Here is a 17533-nt window from a genome sequence, read left to right as displayed (position 1 = left end):
AAAATCTATATAAGCGGAAGTTATGGGTTCTTGAGGCAAATGTGTTCCTCGTGAGGAGAGGCATCTCTGTGCAAAGTTTCATGTCTCTACCACATACGGGGCATGAGATATGCCCATTCAAAGTTTGACATTTCAATGGGTTGCTATAGCGCCCTCCTTTGGCCAATTGATGTAATATTGCTTCATTGGCATCCTCCCATGACCCTCTACCACTGTGCCAAATTTCACATGGATTGACCAAGTCAGTGAGGAGAAAAACATGGAACACACACACACAGTTTTCATCATTATACAGTAAGACAAAATAAATCAATAAACAGTCACAGTTTAACATGCCAGAAAAACTGCCATTAAAAAAATCCTAAAAAGAAACGCCATGAAAGAAATCATTAAATACTCGTAATAATTATTAAAAAAGTGAGAGTATGAGTGAGAGCAAACACATGTCCATAAAAACATCAGAGAACAGGTGTAGTGTATCAGGCCATAAACGCTGCCATTAGGAAACATTTTTAAAAAGAATCATAAAATAGTCGTCATTGAAATTCATTAAAGAAGTCATCGTGTATCACACTGTAAAAAAGTGCAGTTAAAAATGTTTTTAAAATCATGAAATATTCACAGTATAGCGTGCCCCAAAAAATCATATCAGAGCATTAAAAAAGTCAAAGTATATCATGCTATAAAAATGTTACGAAACAGGTCATGTAACAGGATGTAGTATCAAAGTGCGACACACAGGCCAGTGACGCTCAGAAACATCCTGTCTCTCAGCCAGCGCCGACCGGTCTGTTGTTAAAGTGACGTTAAACTGATCTGGAGTCTGAAAGTGAGACGAGGTAAAGTGATGAACACATGTTGGCAGATAATGACTGAGAACACGCTGCATGTGAGATGTTTCACCAGCAGAGGGAGATAGTGAGCCAGAGAGAGGGGGAGTGACGATACCACTGCTGTCCAACTGGACCAGGACTGATGTCTCACCTCATGTCTCTGTCACTGTGTCTGTCTCTGTGTCTCTGTCTCTGTGTCTCTGTCTCTGTCTCTGTCTCTGTCTCCGTAGGGAAGTTTAACCAGGGTGTGTCAGCTGATGCCAAGAAACGGACCTGGACTGAAATCACCAACCAGGTGAACGGACTGGGACAGACGCACAGAGAGGTCTGTGACTCATCACTGTTCACTTTGAGTCATGTTGGTCATGTTAATATTTGAGGTGTGCCCTCAGACATGATCGTAGTTACACCTGGAAAGTCTGCCTTTAATTAAATTTAAATTTTCTGTCCAGACTAATCCACTCATGGTTTGATGAGGTCACAGCAGCAGCGTCTCCTCCATGAGAACAATGAATGTCATCATAGCAGCAGTGTTTTAATCTGAGGTTTTAATCTCCTCACAGGTGCGTCAGATCATGAAGAAATGGGCGGACCTCAAATGTGACGCAAAGCGACGCATGGGGGCCCTCCAGGGCCTCAACGGCGGCAACCTGAGGAACAAGAACCTGGGCCCTGTGGAGAAGATGGTCCACAAGATATTGATGATGAGTCCCAGAGGAGGTGAGGAGCAGTCTGTGGAGTCTGGTTTTATCAGTCGTTCCTGTGAGAGCGGCGGTACATCGGAGCACGAGGCATGAGACGAATACAGACCTGAATGATTGTGTCGACTCTTAAGATGACAAACACGACTGTTCATTGGTGTTTTGTATGAAGCTCAAGTCAGATCAAAGAAACCGTTTCAGAACGTTGCAGAGAAAAGTGTCAGCGGTGTGAACTGGCCGGTCTGAGCTGGACTCAAGCCGGCTGATGGTGTCACCTGACACTCAGCTGGACAAATGGGCGGCAGCTGGTTTTAAAGCACGTCACCTGTTTCAACAGCCAATCAGCTTGTAGTAAAGTCCGCTGGTCAAGTCACAATGACCACAGACAGCGTGTTGGCTTGCTGCAGCAGGTGCTCCGTCCCCACAGAGCCCTCTGTTTAAGTTGTTGACTAGAGATGATACACTGTCTCATGGTGGTCACTTCCTGTCAGCGTTACAGATCAGAAGCGCAGAGAGTTGTTGACTAGAGATGATACGCCGTCTCATGGTGGTCACTTCCTGTCGACATTACAGATCAGAAGCACAGAGAGTCGTTGACTAGAGACGATGCGCCGTCTCATGGTGGTCACTTCCTGTCGACGTTACAGATCAGAGAGTTGTTGACTAGTCCTTTAAGATGAATAAAAATGTTTTTTCATAATTAACCCGTTCTTGTTTGTGGGTTCTCAGACTGCGACAGCGACCTGGACCTCGCCGAAGATGAAGATTTTTCTAAGCTTTACAGTAAAGGCCCCTCCCCCACCCCGCCCCCCTACTCCTACCTCAGCCTGACGGACAGCTCCCACTCGATGCCTGGAGGAGCCTCCTATGAGTTCTCTCCTCTCTCCTCACCAGAGAAAGAGCTCGGGGGTAAGTAGAGCAGGAAATGTGACGAGGGCAGGAAGTTCACTCGTGTTCATTGTCGTGTCATCGTATATACATCCATCCATAAAAAAAATTGACGCATGAACAGAAGTAAAAAATGACTTGCACCAAAAAATATTCTACGGTTTCCATAGTCAAGCTACAACCTCACCATCTGTGTCGCCAATATCCCGCCGCAAAATGTTTGTAAGCGCGGGTCACAGTTTCTCCCATCATTTTTATAGATCACAACTTTTGCGTGGGAAGTGGCGTTCGCCTCTGTCAAGCCTTGTTTTGTGTGTATGCAGTGTTTATAGAGGGACCCCTGGACTCTTTTGCTGCTACTTGACTTAACGTCAGTAGTTTTGCTTTTGCTAACGCTAACGTTAGCTACAGAGTAGCTGTGTTTGTACAGTGTCATCTCTCTGGTAACCAAAGTATTTCCAAACAACAGCAGCGCTGTTTCTTCTCCGCCCACACTTTCCTCACTCGTCTCTGTCCCGTCAGCCATCACGACGACCTCAACCACTCGCATCTACATGGGGGGCGACATCTAGGGCAGTAGGACTGTGGGGACACACATATATTGACATGTAGAGTGCATGGAAACACACCATTTATCGCAGTTAAGTCTTTTGCAGTATGTATATCGTCCATGTTGATATCACGATGACGGTAAATTTGCGATATGTTGTCCTAGTTAGATTTGACATTTTACATTTTTAGGGATGCTTTGTATAATCTTTATGTAGTATACTGTTTCCAGACGTGTCACATTGCACATTTCAAACAAACAGTTTGGATTCTGAAATGATTTATTTGAGCTTTTGTGCTCAGTCGTGTTTTCTGTTGTTTGTCTCTGACTGTAGCTGCTGTATGAAGGATCAATAGAGAATCTATCTACAACGTAAAACCCCAAATATTAAAAGACTACTAATAAAGTCAAGTGTGTCCTCATACAGACACTCCTCTGACTTTGTGTCCTCACAGTTCCCAGATCTGATCAAACATTGATGATTGTCTTTGAGTCAGTGGGTGATTGTCCCAAAGGATCCATTCAGGGAGACTGTGGGACGCTGAGAGAGGAAGAGATAAAACACACAGTCTTAAACCACAGAACGTTGTGTGTTCAGCGACGGCAGTTTGAGTTTTTATATCTTCTGTTTCTTGTCTTCTTCATGTCCTTTTAAGTTTTATTCACAAACCTTCTAACTGCTGCCGGCGATGTTGTTTTGCAGGTGACCCTTTCCACTCGTCTCCTGAGTGCGACCTGACTGAGGACGGAGGTAAGACTTTGAGCCGAGCAGCTTCAGGGTTTTCCCTGCATAGAAAATATTTTGGTGGCCGCCAAAGCCGTTTTAGCCAATGGAAAATCTCCTCCACCAAAGATGGGTGTGTGAGCGGGGAAGGGAGGGAAAGAAAGAAATCAAATCTCAGTGCAACCACTCATAGTTCAAAAAAATTATTCATTGGATTAAAATGTGCTATATCGTGATATGTATCGTTATCGGGATATGAGATTTTGGTCACATCGCCCAGCCCTAATGTACTGTATTATTTGGACCTCTCTCGTCTAATAGAGAAGATATGGCATCGCTTAATACATTTGCACGTTCTGTGAATGCAAATGCGAAGCGCGCGCTGCAGACATCACCACCAAAGCCCCTTCTGAGCCAGAGATAACCCTGCTATGTTATGACGTTATTGCATTTCTGTGACATACTGTACGATCTTTTGATTTTATCTTGTTTTTTACAGCATACTTAACTTTGACTTTTTAATGGATCTTTGCATTTTTATGATGAACTATATTACAACTTTTTTTCATTTCATATGACACTCTACCTGTTTATTTATATATTTATCTGTTCTGTTAATGGCAGGATGTGTTGTGTGCGTCCCTAAAGAACTGTAAAACACATTTTCTGAGACGTCTTGTAAAATCTGTCAGAAACAAAACGTACATGTTAAAAACAAAGGTGCTCTGATCGGGTCGTGAGTCTGACACGTTTCGTCTCTCTGATCTTCCAGAACGAACGATGGACTTTGAAGACAACGATGACTCCATGTTCTCCACCTACCCTTCCTCTCTCCCCCCAACCTCCTCCCCCTCACTGGACCCCCTGCCTGACAACGCCCTGCTGAGGATGAAGCCGGTCCACACCTACTCCAGAAACAACAGCCAGAACAACACCTCCTCCCGCCCTCCACCTGGACCCTCCTCCTCTGTGGCCTCCACCTCCTCTGCTTTCCCCTTAGTGTCTGATTCAGACGCTGCCTCGTCCTCAGCTGCACCTCCCTCGGAGCAGTCCCACACAACCGCCCCCCCTCCACCTCCTTCTACATCTGCTGCAGCCAATACCTCACACCCTGCACCTTCCTTTTCCTCCCTCCCACCTCCTGCTCCTCCTGCTGCTGTATCTTCCTCCTCTGCTGCTTCTACTGCGACCTCCTCCTCAAACTCCCACAAAGCCCCTCCCCTCTCCTCAGCGCTTCCACCCAGGCGTGCCTCCTCCTCAGGCTCAAACCCGCCTGACCCTCTCCCGGGTGGAGCTTCGTCCCACAGGGACCAGGTGGCCCAGATGGCGTCTCAGAGCCTCCAGCAGCAGCGTGCCAGCAGGATGCTCCTGACCTCGGTGTCTCAGTCTCTGGAGATGTTGGCGCAGTCGGTGCAGCTGCTGGTGGAGACGCAGCAGGAGTTTGTGCAGGAGTCTTTGCTTCTGCAGAGGGAGACGGTGGACGTCCTGAGGGATTTCTCCAACACGGCGCTGACTATGCTGAGAGACAAAGCCAACAGTGGACAACTGTCCTCACACCATCGCCCTGCTGCACACTTCTGAAACACGGAGATGAACAAACTTCTAAAACAGACACGGCGGGCGACCACGAGCTAGGTGCAGCTGTGGCGTCCGTGTGGAGACGTTGGGATTGAAACAGCCATCCTGTGAGAGAGACAGTTCATGTTTGACTTCAACAGCCTCTATGGCTGCTGGACAGAAACGTCTGTCCACACACACACACACACACACATGCAGTTTTAGGCTACAGGCTGTTTATTTATGTGCCTGGGACTTTTTTTTTTCTTCTATATTTTTGTTTGTTGCAGGCTCGTGTGTGTTTTCACACTGTATTTAGATTTCAAAGGTTTCGAGCTGCTGAAACGTCGTCGCTCCGTAACACAGATCGACTGACTGGATTTCCACGTCCTGAGCGCACTGGGTGGTTTAACTGGCTCGCTGAATGAGAGGAAACTAACAAATTAACTACAGCACCAACCTCACGTTTGAGCTCCAGGAGCGTCCCTCTTGTCACCGTCTTCACGTTGGACAGTTGGACTCTGGACTGGAGGAACACGTGATTTGGTGGGAGGAGCTGTTGAGACAGAGCGGAGAGGACATGTAGTCCTCGTCACACCCACGTCCTCCTCACTCAGGATGTGGCCATGCTACAACTTTGACAAATAATAATTTTGAAAATTAGGGATGCACCGATTTATCTGCTGAGCGTCAGTATCGGTGGATATTCGCCTCGTCGACTGTCGTCGGCCTCTGGCAAACCACATGACATTTACCGATGGCAGCGGCCGATGTTTTTCTGTTGTGTCACATCAATTGTGCGCAGCGTTCTGCAGACGACAGAAAACATACAAACGGAAATCTTCCTGGGACACTTTGAGACGAAAGGATGCAGTAAACTCACTATCGATGCGTCAGGAAACACACCCTACTGTCTGCCTGATAACGCTACGTCGTGAACAACCTGTTAAAATCAGCAGGAGCAGAGCTAGTTAGCGTTAGCTCGAGCAGCCAAGGCTGCAACTAACAGCTGCATTTAGTTACATCACGATGTGTTCGAATTCTGTTCGGTAAAAACAAGCATTGGGAGGAGGTCATTTTAACGTTATTATGATGTTTTCAAAATGTAATCAAGAAACTTGAATAAATTTGAGCTGTTTGAAGAAGAAATGTGTCGATGTTTTTACAGCAAAATGAAACAGATGTTAGAGAGGGAATTCTGATTCCTATTAAACGTTTCTCAGTTATTAAAGGTCGTTTCATAAATGAGTGTAATGACGGACTGACTTTAAACAGTTCAGTTTTTTTACCACAGATTTCTTTGTTTGGCACAAAAAGGGAAAAAATAACAACAAAAAAAACAAAACAAAAACAAATATTGGCCCAGAATTTTATAATCGGTGCATCCCTATAAAAATTTAACACAACTGACATGTTTTGTTGAATTTACTGCTGGTGATAAAAAACATCTGTCATTTCCCAACGGTTAATTTTCATCTTTCTTTTTTTAAATGAAGGACAAACAGTTCTCTCCTGCCTCTGTTTTTGACGTGTCCATGCCTTTCTCGTGAGCGCAATATCTCAACAACACCTTGAAAGAATTTCCTCAAATTTGGCACAAACGTCCACTTGGACTCAACGATGAACTGATTTAGATGTTGATGGTCAAAGGTCAATGACACTAAGACCTTGCATCCATCTCTTTCTAATATCTCAAGAAGGCCGTTGGGGAATTTCCTCAAGTTTGGCACAGATGTTCATGTGGACTAAAGGATGAACTGAAATGAATGGATCTGAATGAAATAACTAGATTTTGGTGGGACTAGGTCACTGTGACCTCATTGGTTTCATTCTTGTGAACACGATATCTCAAGAATACCTTTTAAGGAATTTCCTCCAAATTTGGCACAAACGTTCAATTGGACTGAAGAATTAACTGATTATAACTTGGTGGTCAAAGGTCACTGTGACCTCACAAAACATGGTTTTGGCCCTAACTCAAGAATCCATACGTTAATTATGACAAAACTTATACAAATGTCGAACAGGATAAAACAATGAAGTGATGACAGTTTATATCCAAAGGTCAAAGGTCAGCTTCACTGTGACATCATCATGTTCCACAGTCCACATCAGAGTGTATCTCAAGAAGGCCTTGAGGGAAGTTCTTTGAATTTGGAAAAAAAACGTCCATTTGGATTCAAGAATGGTCAAAGGTCAAGATTTATGTGACTATCTTGCTCTCGTGAACGTGATATCTTAAGAAGGCCTTGAAGAAATTTTGTTATATTTGGCACCAACATCCACTTAGATTAGATTTTGGTGGTCAAGGTGGTCAGTAAGCATGTTTTGGTACATAACTCAAGACTTCATTCACTAATTCTAACTTCTAACCAAACTTGACCGAAATGTCTAACAGGTTAAAATAATGAAGGTCAAAGGTCAGCTTGACTGTGACACCATCATGTTTTAACGTCATATCTCAGGAACAGAAGGGGAGACATTTGGTCAGATACTGAATTGGTGACTCTAATCTTGACACTGTGCTGATTGTATAGATCTTCTGTGTGTGAAGCATCCATGTTTTCACTGACATGGATGGAGACTGTCAGAGACACTGGACTGGTGGGCGGAGTCATACAACCACAGGGTGGACTGGTGGGTGGAGTCATACAACCACAGGGTGGACTGGTGGGCGGAGTCAAACAACCATGATGACCCTGTGATTTTAAATATGCTACGATATGCAATATATACGATAAAATATATTGCGATTTATTCCCTTTTTTCAACAGTAAATTTTGTCCCCAAAGGAAAACTATGTCAACATCTTATTATCTAATAACACAAAGTTTTCTGTCTGTTCGTCTGACCTCAGCCATTTTTTTGCAGCAAAATGTATCTAGTGGACTGAACAAGCATCTGATTACATTACTGTAGCAGGCTCAGTAGTTAAAGTTTTAAACGAGTTGACCCCAGAAACGGGACATTGTTGTTGTCTTGATGTTAACAGCTTTAGAGATGGCAGTAATGTGCTGCTGAAGAATGAGAAATCAAGTCTATTATAAAAAATATATTTGTAAAATTATTAATGGAAATATCATGATGAGACATTGCTACAAGCCAGATGTTTAAATATTTGTGCCGTTGCATCAGTTAAACACTGAGAGCTCCAGCAGAGCTCTGGGTGTGCTGAACCTTGTCAGCCACTGCGGCCCGTAATGAAGCACGGTGAATTTGATCATGTAGATTTATTAGAGGATAAGTTTGAGCTAACTCCTGAACTTCACCCTGCGACCCTGGTGAGCATCACATTCCTGACTTAAACCTCCAGTCTGTTTGAACCTTGTAGAAAACAGTAGCACATGTTCACACACCTCTGTGTGATTGGAACCACAACACTGAGACTAACATGTTAGTATGTGCTTGTTGCTCTGCTGCCTGATGTGCTGTTGAAACTCCAACCCTCTTTTTCTTCGTCCCAACTGACACTTCATCATCCTCCCTTACAGTCAGCTCTCTGTCTGACTGACTGACCAAAATGACTTGTAACTGTCTGCTGTGACACCGGGCTGTGATGTTTCCTTCCAACCAGATCCTGACAATAAAGATTTTATTATTAAAAGAAGACAAGTCTGTTCGGAGAGTATTTTCTGATTTTATTTCTAGAAATTTGAGTTTAAAAAAAGTCTCTGATTCCTGCAGATTGTTCCAAACCCGAGGGGCCCAGACGGAAAACACAATCACCTTTAGATTGAAGCCTCGACTTTGGAACGTCCAGTATTTAATCTTATAATGGTATGAACTGATCTCCAAACAGACGACTTTTCCCAGGGTCTCAGAGCTTAATGAGCTTGTCAGGGCTCTGGCTTGTTCACAGTCATCGTTAGCAAAGGCCAGGTGATGCTCATTTCAAAGCTTTATAAATACTCTGACTCCTGAAAGCTTGTCCCAACAATCAGCAGCCATGGGCTCCTCTAAACAGCTGCCTAGCACTCTGAAAACTAAAAGACCTGATGAAGACTAGAAGAAGATAGCAAAGTGTTTTCAGGGAGCTGTTTCCTCAGTTGGTCATGTCAGTAAGAAATGGCAGTTAACAGGAACTGTGGAGGTCAAGCTGAAAACTCTCTGAGAGAGCTGCTCGTAGGATTGTTAGAAAGGCAAATCAAACCTCTGTTTGACTGCAAAAGACCTGCAGGAAGATTTCTCAGACTCTGGAGTGGTGGTGCACTGTTCTACTGTGCAGACACACCTGGACAAATATGAGCTTCATGGAAGAGTCATCAGAAGAAAACCTTTCCTGTGTCCTCACCACAACATTCAGCCTCACAAGTTTGCAAAGGAACATCTGAACAAGCCTGATGCTTTTTGGAAACAAGTCCTGTGGACTGATGAAGGTAAAACAGAACTTTCTGGACACAATGAGCAAAGGTATGTTTGGAGAACAAACTGTTAAACACGGGGGTGGATGGATGATGCTTTGGGCTTGTGTTGCAGCCAGTGGCACGGGGAACATTTCACAGGTAGAGGGAAGAATGGATTCAGTTAAATTCCAGACATCACAGCATCTGTAAAAAAGCTGCAGATGAAGAGAGGATGGCTTCTACAACAGGACAATGATCCTAAACACACCTCCAGATCCACAATGGTGCTTCAGGCCCTTCTCCCTGTGATCGTCCTCATGCCAGTCCAGACCTGCTTCATTCCATCGTGCTGCAGCTTTTGTTCCAGTTTGTGCCTGAAGGCTCTTTTTCCCTCCTCAGTCTTAACCTTTAGTTTTCTTTGTCGTGCTTCATGCTTCCTCTCTGTCGCCCTCTCTGAAAGTTTATTTCTTCTGGTTTCGCAGGGCTTTCAGTTCCCTGGTAACACAAGGTTTATTGTCAGGGATGCACCGAATTTCTCTGCATTTTCGGACCGCCTACCTGTACCATGGACTTTGTTGTTTTTTATCTTAAAGTAACTCTTTGCCCCGTCCTTAAAGAGCACCTGATTTTTTAACAGCTAGCTACACAGAGCCCTAACTCAGTGTAGCACTCCCTGATGTTTCCAGTGACAGTGTCAGACCATCAACATCCTGCAGAGAACATCCCAGTCTGTTGACTCTGCACATCACTGCAGAGAATCCTTCACTTCCTGGGACCAGCATTTCACAGGTTTGGTGGTGACAGGAAATCTTTTAACACCCATCTTTAATTTCTCTGATATATTTTCTATTCTTAGTGTGAGTACCCTCATGATTTATTTACTTTGCTTCTCTATTTATCTGAACTTATTCCTGTCATCATGCTGCTTCAACATCTAAATTCCTCCCCTGAAGAAAGCTTACCTTATCTTATTTTGAAAGCCAGATGTGCCCACATGTGTGTCTTTGCACTAACTTCACAGAGTCTGAGGCAGTGTGATGGACTGTACTTCATGTGGTGCTTCACGTGCTGCAGCACAGAATGAAGTAACCCTCCCTGTCAGCTCGCTCTGGACCGTCTCACTGCATTTACCTCGAGGTACGTTTCTCTTTACTGACTGAATTATTGAACATGTGGAGTTGTGTGAACATGAACTGATCAGACACTGATTATTAAACACAAAGAGAAAAGTGTTGATACAAGATCTGTTGCTGCTCAGATGTAGTTACTTTGCTGCAGCACCTGTTTGCATTCAACAGTCGTAAATCACCGTTGTAGTTTATACATTTACTCAAGCGCTGTATGTAAATTGTACTTTATTTAAGTCTTGAGTCCGTCCACAGAGGAATGTGTAGACGTGAGGCAGCAGGAGCAGAAACCTGAAACCTTCTGCAGGACGTTCAGACCCACAGGAAGGAATTTACATCAATGTAAACATTTAATCTAAAACAGATGTATGCACACACACACACACACACACACACACACACACACACACACACACACACACACACACACACACACACACACACACACACACACGTTTCTTTAGGTCCTCTTTAGCAGACCTACCCTCACCACCACTACTTACCTAATCCTTTTTCTAACCTTAACTTATCCCTAAACTTTACCACCCAAAAATCAGCTTTTTCCCACCTTCTGTCCCCAGTTAACAGGGCTGCTTTCCCTTAAAGTCCTAGTTAAGGTTTCCTCAAAATAGAATTAGTTGCGTAAAACACCCTTAGTCTTCTCCTTAAAGGGATAGTGCACCCAAAAATGAAAATTCAGCCATTATCTACTCACCCATATGCCGAGGGAGGCTCAGATGAAGTTTTAGAGTCCTCACATCACTTGCAGAGATCCAAGGGGAGAGGAGGTAGCAACACAACTCCACCTAATGGAGGCTGACGGCGCCCCAGATTCAAACGTCCAAAAACTGCCTCTCTGTGCACCGCACTCGCGTGTGTGCGCATGCGCGAGACCGTGAGACATGGGCACTGTGAGACATGGGCACTGTGAGACATGGGCACCGAGCTTGCGCGAGACCAGCAAAAGCAGTGAACACACATGACGGCAGTGCCCATGTCTCACGGTCTCGTACAAGCGCACACACGTGAGCGTGGTGCCCAGAGGGGCAGTCAGAGCTACAGGCTACAATGAGGCTAAAAACAGAGTTCAAATGAGGTTTTTCCAAACAACTTTTTATGTCGGGGCTTCAGGACACTTGGATCACTACGGACGAGCAGTATGGAGATATTTTGTGGTTTCAATTATGTGTTTTTGGACGTTTGAATCTGGGGCGCCGTCAGCCTCCATTAGGTGGAGTTGTGTTGCTACCTCCTCTCCCCTTGGATCTCTGCAAGTGATGTGAGGACTCTAAAACTTCACCTGAGCCTCCCTCGGCATATGGGTGAGTAGATAATGGCTGAATTTTCATTTTTGGGTGCACTATCCCTTTAAGGTTTCCTTAAAATGTCACCATAAGTATTTATGGTTTTCTCCTTGTCTTGGTCAATCCCTCAACTGTTGCAGAAAAGACCTTAGTGACTAAAGCAAGGCTCTGTCTCAACCGCAACATGACCGAGTTCATTTTTGTTGTAATTTCTTCCTACAATCGATTTTCTGTTTCCTGGTATTTGAGGATCAAATTTACTTTGTAGTTTGTTCTTTCTATGATTGTGTTCCTCCAGATGTTTAATCTTTTCCTCCTCTGACCAGAATGGTTTTCTTCTCTTCTTTTCTTCTGCCTTTTTTTTCACTATCGGACTATCGGCCAACTTTGTGAGACGATAACAGGCGTCATGAGTGTAATGTTGTGTTTACACCAAACGCGATGTGAATTTTGCATTATTTGAACACTAAAATATTTTGTGTTGACTCACTTCATATGTGCGAATAACTTGCGTCATACGCGTGTGAAATAGCTGAATCGATGAATGAACTTCCGCTGGTACATCCTCAGCATCATATATCCCTCGACGATCTCATATGGCTATCGTGGCGCATCACACCAGCATGCCAAGTGCCTTCTTGTGCTGCAAATCCTCCAGAGATTGTTACATCGACGTTAAGTCTCATTTTGTTTACTTTCTTGTTCATAACTTACAGGTTCTTTCTTCAGTCTGCTTTTTTAGCACGTTCATGCACAACACAGCTATTAGTTATATATGTGTATTTTTTTGTCCTCTCTTAATCTCAGCACAGCGACAGAACCCAGCAGAACTCACAACAAGCCAGGGACAGACATTGAAAGCCTTTTCCTGACGATGCTGGACATGGATCACACATTGATGGTGGTCTTGATTTTGCTCTGGAGCTCAGGTAGGACCTGGAATGTGGCAGCCTTCTTGTTCTCTACTATCTGCACATGAATGATGATTTGTCCTCTTCTCAAACTCAGTTCTTACAGTATTCTTACAAGCCTCTCCTTGATCTGCTGTGGCTGGGACTGTACCTCATTCACACGTCTTCTATCTAGCAGCTTGATTGCAGTCTGTCCAGAGCTCTGTCCTATTCATTATTTTGCTGTCATGTGATGTTTATCGTCTAATTTTCTCACTCAGGTCTCTGTGCACAAGAAAGCCACAACCACAATGGTATGTATACAAGTGTATAAATATAATTATTTGGTCACGCAGTCCTTTTCCCCATGCCTGTTTAGTGGTTTTCGTGGAGGGAGAGTTTAGGCTAGTTACTTCAGCTGTACATTGCTGAATAGGAAGTCTTAAATGTAGGTCTTTTGAGGTGTGAGCTTTGTGGTCCCTAAATGAATTCTATCAATCTCTGGTCTTCACCGCACATGTTTTTGAAAGTGTTTTAAGCCTTTGTGAAGTTGGATTCCTGTGGGGCTTGGACAATAACTTGTTGATTGTCACCAGATGGAAAAGGTTACAAAACCCATTTCTAAAGAGTCTGGCCTTCACCAATCCACTGTCAAGCAGATAGTGTACATATGGAGGAAATTCAACAGCATTGTTACGCTCCCCAGGAGTGGTAGTCCAACACAAAGCACTCGAAAAGCAAGGTTTGTAGTTGGCTCATTTGACACAAAGGAGGAGCAGCTCTACTCCACAGCTCCCTCCACATGTCTGACTCCTCCCCCTATCTCTAAGGCTGAGCCCAGACACCCTACAGAGGAAACTCATTTCAGCTGCTTGTATCCGCAATCATTCTTTTGGTCACTACCCAGAGCTCATGACCATAGGTGAGGGTTGGGACGGAGACGGACCAGTAAATTGAAAGCTTCGCCTTCTGGTTAGCTCCCTCTTCACAATTGCCGTGTTTCCCAGTTAAGAGCAATCTTAGGACTTAAGACCGCAGTTAAGAACATCTTTGGTAAGAAGGGTCACTAAGATAGGAGTGTTTCCCAGATGCCTTCTTAGGATCGCTCTTTAAGACGCTCTTAACAGGAGCTGACCACTACCATGGTGCTGAAACTAAATCAATCGAAGCTCTTAGCGCTAAGAACGATCTGGGAAACGCAGTCAATGACGGTCCAGCACAGCGCCCACATCACTGCAGATGCTGCGACAAACCACCGATCCATCTCACACTCCATTCTACCCTCACTCATGAACAAAGCCCAGAGATACTTGAACTCCTTCTCTTGAAGCAGTAACTCTCCCAAATCGGTGAGATCAATCCACTGTTTTCCAGCAGAGAACCATGACCTCAGATTTTGAGGTGCTGACTCTCATCCTGACTGCTTCACACTCTGCTGCAAACCGCCCTAGTGCCTGCTGGAGGTCACAGCGTGATGAAGTCAACAGAACCACAAAAGGCAAAGGTGTCCACAAGTCCACAAGGCACATGTAGACTGGAAGGGCAGGAAATCCAACCCTCCATCCCAGGAACCTCATCCCAACTGTGAAGCATAGTGGTGGCAGTATCATGGCTTGGGACTGCTTTGCTGCCTCTGGACCAGGGCGGCTAGCAATCATTGGCAGAACTATGAATTCTGGATTGTACCAACAAATTCTTCAGGACACTGTCGTTCATAAACTGGAGCTCAACAAAAAGTGGGTCAAGACAATGACACAAAACACACAAGTCAGTCTACCTAAGAATGGTTAAAGTAGAAAAAAGTCCAGTCCTTGATCCAATAGAAATATTGTGGAAAGATCTGAAGAGAGCAGTAAATGCAACCAAGCCCACCAGAGTCGTTGAGTTGAAGCAGTTTTGTAAGAAGTAATAGGCCAAAAGTCGATGTGTGGGACTGATCAACAGTAAGAGAAACACTTGGTAGAAGCTGCTGCTGCTGCTTAAGAGGGTCACACAAGGTACTGAAAGCAAAGGTTCACATACTGGGTCCTCGAACATTTGAGATCACATTTATGCAGCAATACAGACAAATCTACAGGGTTCACAAATGTTCTAGCAGCACTTAACATGTTTGTTGTTTCATAATAAAAGTCATTTTTCTTTTCTTTCTAATGACTCTCCTGTTTCTGTTCAGAACTTGTCAGGTTGGTGGGAGGATCCAGTCGTTGTACTGGAGCACTGGAGATGAAACATAGGGATGACTGGAGGCCAGTGTATGGCCATCATTGGAGCCTGAGGGATGCAGCTGTATTCTGCAAAGAGCTGGATTGTGGCTCTGCTGTTTCCCTACGACAGAGAGAGGAGTCCTCAGCCAGACCTGTGTGGATGATGACATCTGGCTGTCTTCACTCTAGATATGCTCTGAGGGGCTGTGCAATGTCATATTCCACTTCCTATATCTTGGAGGTCACCTGTTCAGGTAAGTCATGGTCCTCCCGATTAGCCACTCCGGGCCTGATAACGAGGCGCGGCTCCAACTAGAAAACAATGTTTTGATGCATTGGATGTGCTGAATGTGCATATTAAGGCAGTACAGGAGGAGGTGCACATTAATAATCCTCCAGGACTGTAACATGCTCATGTTTAACCCAAACAATGTGTCATGTGACTGCAGTTGGTTCACATCCAGGTTGGAACACCTTCTCACCACAAACCAACCGCACCAGAGTTCCTTTGGAACCAGACTGAGACCACCTCTTCAAGAAGGTCTCGGTCCGGTTGTTTTGCTGTGTTCACACCTGCACAATGAACCGCACTGAGGGGGCAAATGAACATGAGTTCAAATGAAATGAACCAAACAGGGCAGGTGTGACAGCAAACTCAGCGTAAACTGAGAACTCTCACTCTTTCTCTCCAGACTCTGTCAGGCTGGTGAATGGGACCAGTCTGTGTTCAGGCAGACTGGAGGTGAAGTCTAACCAGTCTAACCAGTCTAACCAGAGGTGGTCCTCAGTGTGTGAAGCTGACTTTGACCAGCAGGATGCAGAGGTGGTCTGCAGGGAGCTTGGCTGTGGGGCTCCTTCAGTCCTCCAGGGGGCGCTCTATGGAGAAGTGGAGGCTCCAATGTGGACCAAAGAGTTCCAGTGTGGAGGCCATGAGTCTGCTCTCCTGGACTGTAGAAGCTCAGGCTCAGATAGAAACACCTGCTCACCTGGCAAAGCTGTTGGACTCACCTGCTCAGGTAGAAGAGGAGCTGCAGCTGTGATTTGGTTCATTTCTGTTACACTCACTTTGTTCTTTTACTGACAACTCTCTGGTTTCTGTTCAGAACCTGTCAGGTTGGTGGGAGGATCCAGTCGCTGTGCAGGAACACTGGAGATGAAACAGGGGGAGTGGAGACCATTGGACAACTTGAAATATATCTGGAGCCAGAAGAAAGCAAATGTATTTTGCAGAGAGGTGGACTGTGGCTCAGCTGTTTCTGTCAAATGGATAAAGGAGTCCTCACGTAGACCTGTATGGGCAGTGACATCTGACTGTGTTCAATCTGGATCAGCTGTGAGGGACTGTGTAAGATCAGATTCGTCTCTTTACATCCTGGAGGTCACCTGCTCAGGTAAGTCCATCAGTCAATACGTTTACATGCACAGTTTAATTCCACTTTTAATCGGAATGAAAGGCCATTCCGATTAAAAGTGGTCATGTAAACGGTCATTCCGACTGAAAATTAAATCCGATTAAAGGGGGTGGTTTATTCCGTTTGTCATTCCGAATGTAAGAATTTTGTGTGCATGTATACACTCATTCCTCTTTAAATTCATTCCGGTCTTTCTGCGCATGCTCGTTTCCTTTCCCTTCTGGCGCGATGACATATATAGCGCGCATAGCAACGGGCTGCATAGCAACAGGCGGAGATAGAGCAGTCGGACTTGTAGCACTCACCGGTTTCCATTCGCCACAGCACGGTCTTCTACCTCCCTTCTCCTCAACAGACGAAGCATTAGCAGAACAAGGTTGTTGTCGTACTGCTGCTTCAAGAATATAAGCAAAACAAGGCCGAAAAAGGCACTAAGAACGGCGGCGTCAAGCATCTTGTTATCCGGAGCGAGGACTACAGTGTTTTCTTCCGGTAAACGTAAACACGTAACATCCGCCCTGCCCCCTATCCAATCAGAAACCTTCCCTGCCCCAAACCTTGCGCCTTCAGTATGTCAGAACGCTCTCGATGGATGCCCTGTAGAACGCCACCAGCAGCTTCCTCTCCATGTTGTTCCTAACTCACAGTCTCTTGGCTGTTTACAGTCAGCTCTGTGCGTTGTACACAAACCAATTGACCTATGGCTAAGCCACGCCCCCCTCCACTCACTCGGACAAAATATCAACATTCAGTGACTGGCGCTATGGCAGGTGTCACAGTACACGGCATGATGATTTTTGGAGACATAGGCTAACGATCAAATTTTGGTGCATCATACTGCCACTGAAGTTAAGGTTTTTGGCTCAGAATATGAGAAAAGGATAACGGCCTTTTTACCATCTTTACCAAGAGTGTCTCTCCGTTAGTTTGGTGCTACAGTATTTACACTGAATCATTCAGCATAACATTTGCCAACCTTTGTTATCTCTGCCATTACAGA

At 44.8% G+C, this 17533-nt stretch overlaps 3 protein-coding genes across 4 annotated transcripts in view; 2 read left to right on the top strand and 1 right to left on the bottom strand.

The window, feature by feature from the left end:
- abcg1 (ATP-binding cassette, sub-family G (WHITE), member 1) overlaps window positions 1-1959 on the bottom strand; it is a 281654-nt gene extending 279695 nt beyond the window's left edge. Inside the window, exon 1 of the mRNA XM_050065489.1 lies at window positions 1909-1959. The gene's annotated coding sequence lies outside the window, so the exon portion shown is untranslated. The remainder of the gene's footprint in view (window positions 1-1908) is intronic.
- Window positions 1-8865, top strand: part of LOC126403192 (uncharacterized) — a 15422-nt gene extending 6557 nt beyond the window's left edge. The window contains exons 3-7 of one of the 2 annotated variants that reach the window (XM_050065712.1): window positions 1064-1158; window positions 1397-1553; window positions 2264-2443; window positions 3676-3723; window positions 4469-8865. In XM_050065712.1, the coding sequence (XP_049921669.1) occupies window positions 1064-1158; window positions 1397-1553; window positions 2264-2443; window positions 3676-3723; window positions 4469-5277 (1289 nt within the window). In that variant the 3' untranslated portion in view covers window positions 5278-8865. The remainder of the gene's footprint in view (window positions 1-1063; window positions 1159-1396; window positions 1554-2263; window positions 2444-3675; window positions 3724-4468) is intronic. The other variant, XM_050065720.1, reaches the window with a different exon arrangement.
- A 1042-nt stretch (window positions 8866-9907) lies between these two features.
- The window catches only part of LOC126400610 (scavenger receptor cysteine-rich type 1 protein M160-like), a 46770-nt gene continuing 39144 nt past the window's right edge, over window positions 9908-17533 (top strand). The window contains exons 1-6 of the mRNA XM_050061465.1: window positions 9908-10385; window positions 10618-10733; window positions 12835-12956; window positions 13199-13231; window positions 15091-15375; window positions 15814-16137. Of these exons, the coding sequence (XP_049917422.1) occupies window positions 12902-12956; window positions 13199-13231; window positions 15091-15375; window positions 15814-16137 (697 nt within the window). The 5' untranslated portion in view covers window positions 9908-10385; window positions 10618-10733; window positions 12835-12901. The remainder of the gene's footprint in view (window positions 10386-10617; window positions 10734-12834; window positions 12957-13198; window positions 13232-15090; window positions 15376-15813; window positions 16138-17533) is intronic.

Source organism: Epinephelus moara, chromosome 2, assembly GCF_006386435.1.
Source record: "Epinephelus moara isolate mb chromosome 2, YSFRI_EMoa_1.0, whole genome shotgun sequence".
Taxonomy (NCBI): domain Eukaryota; kingdom Metazoa; phylum Chordata; class Actinopteri; order Perciformes; family Serranidae; genus Epinephelus; species Epinephelus moara.
The sequence above is the reverse complement of the archived record's forward strand: the minus strand, read 5'-3'. Positions and strand labels throughout refer to the sequence as shown.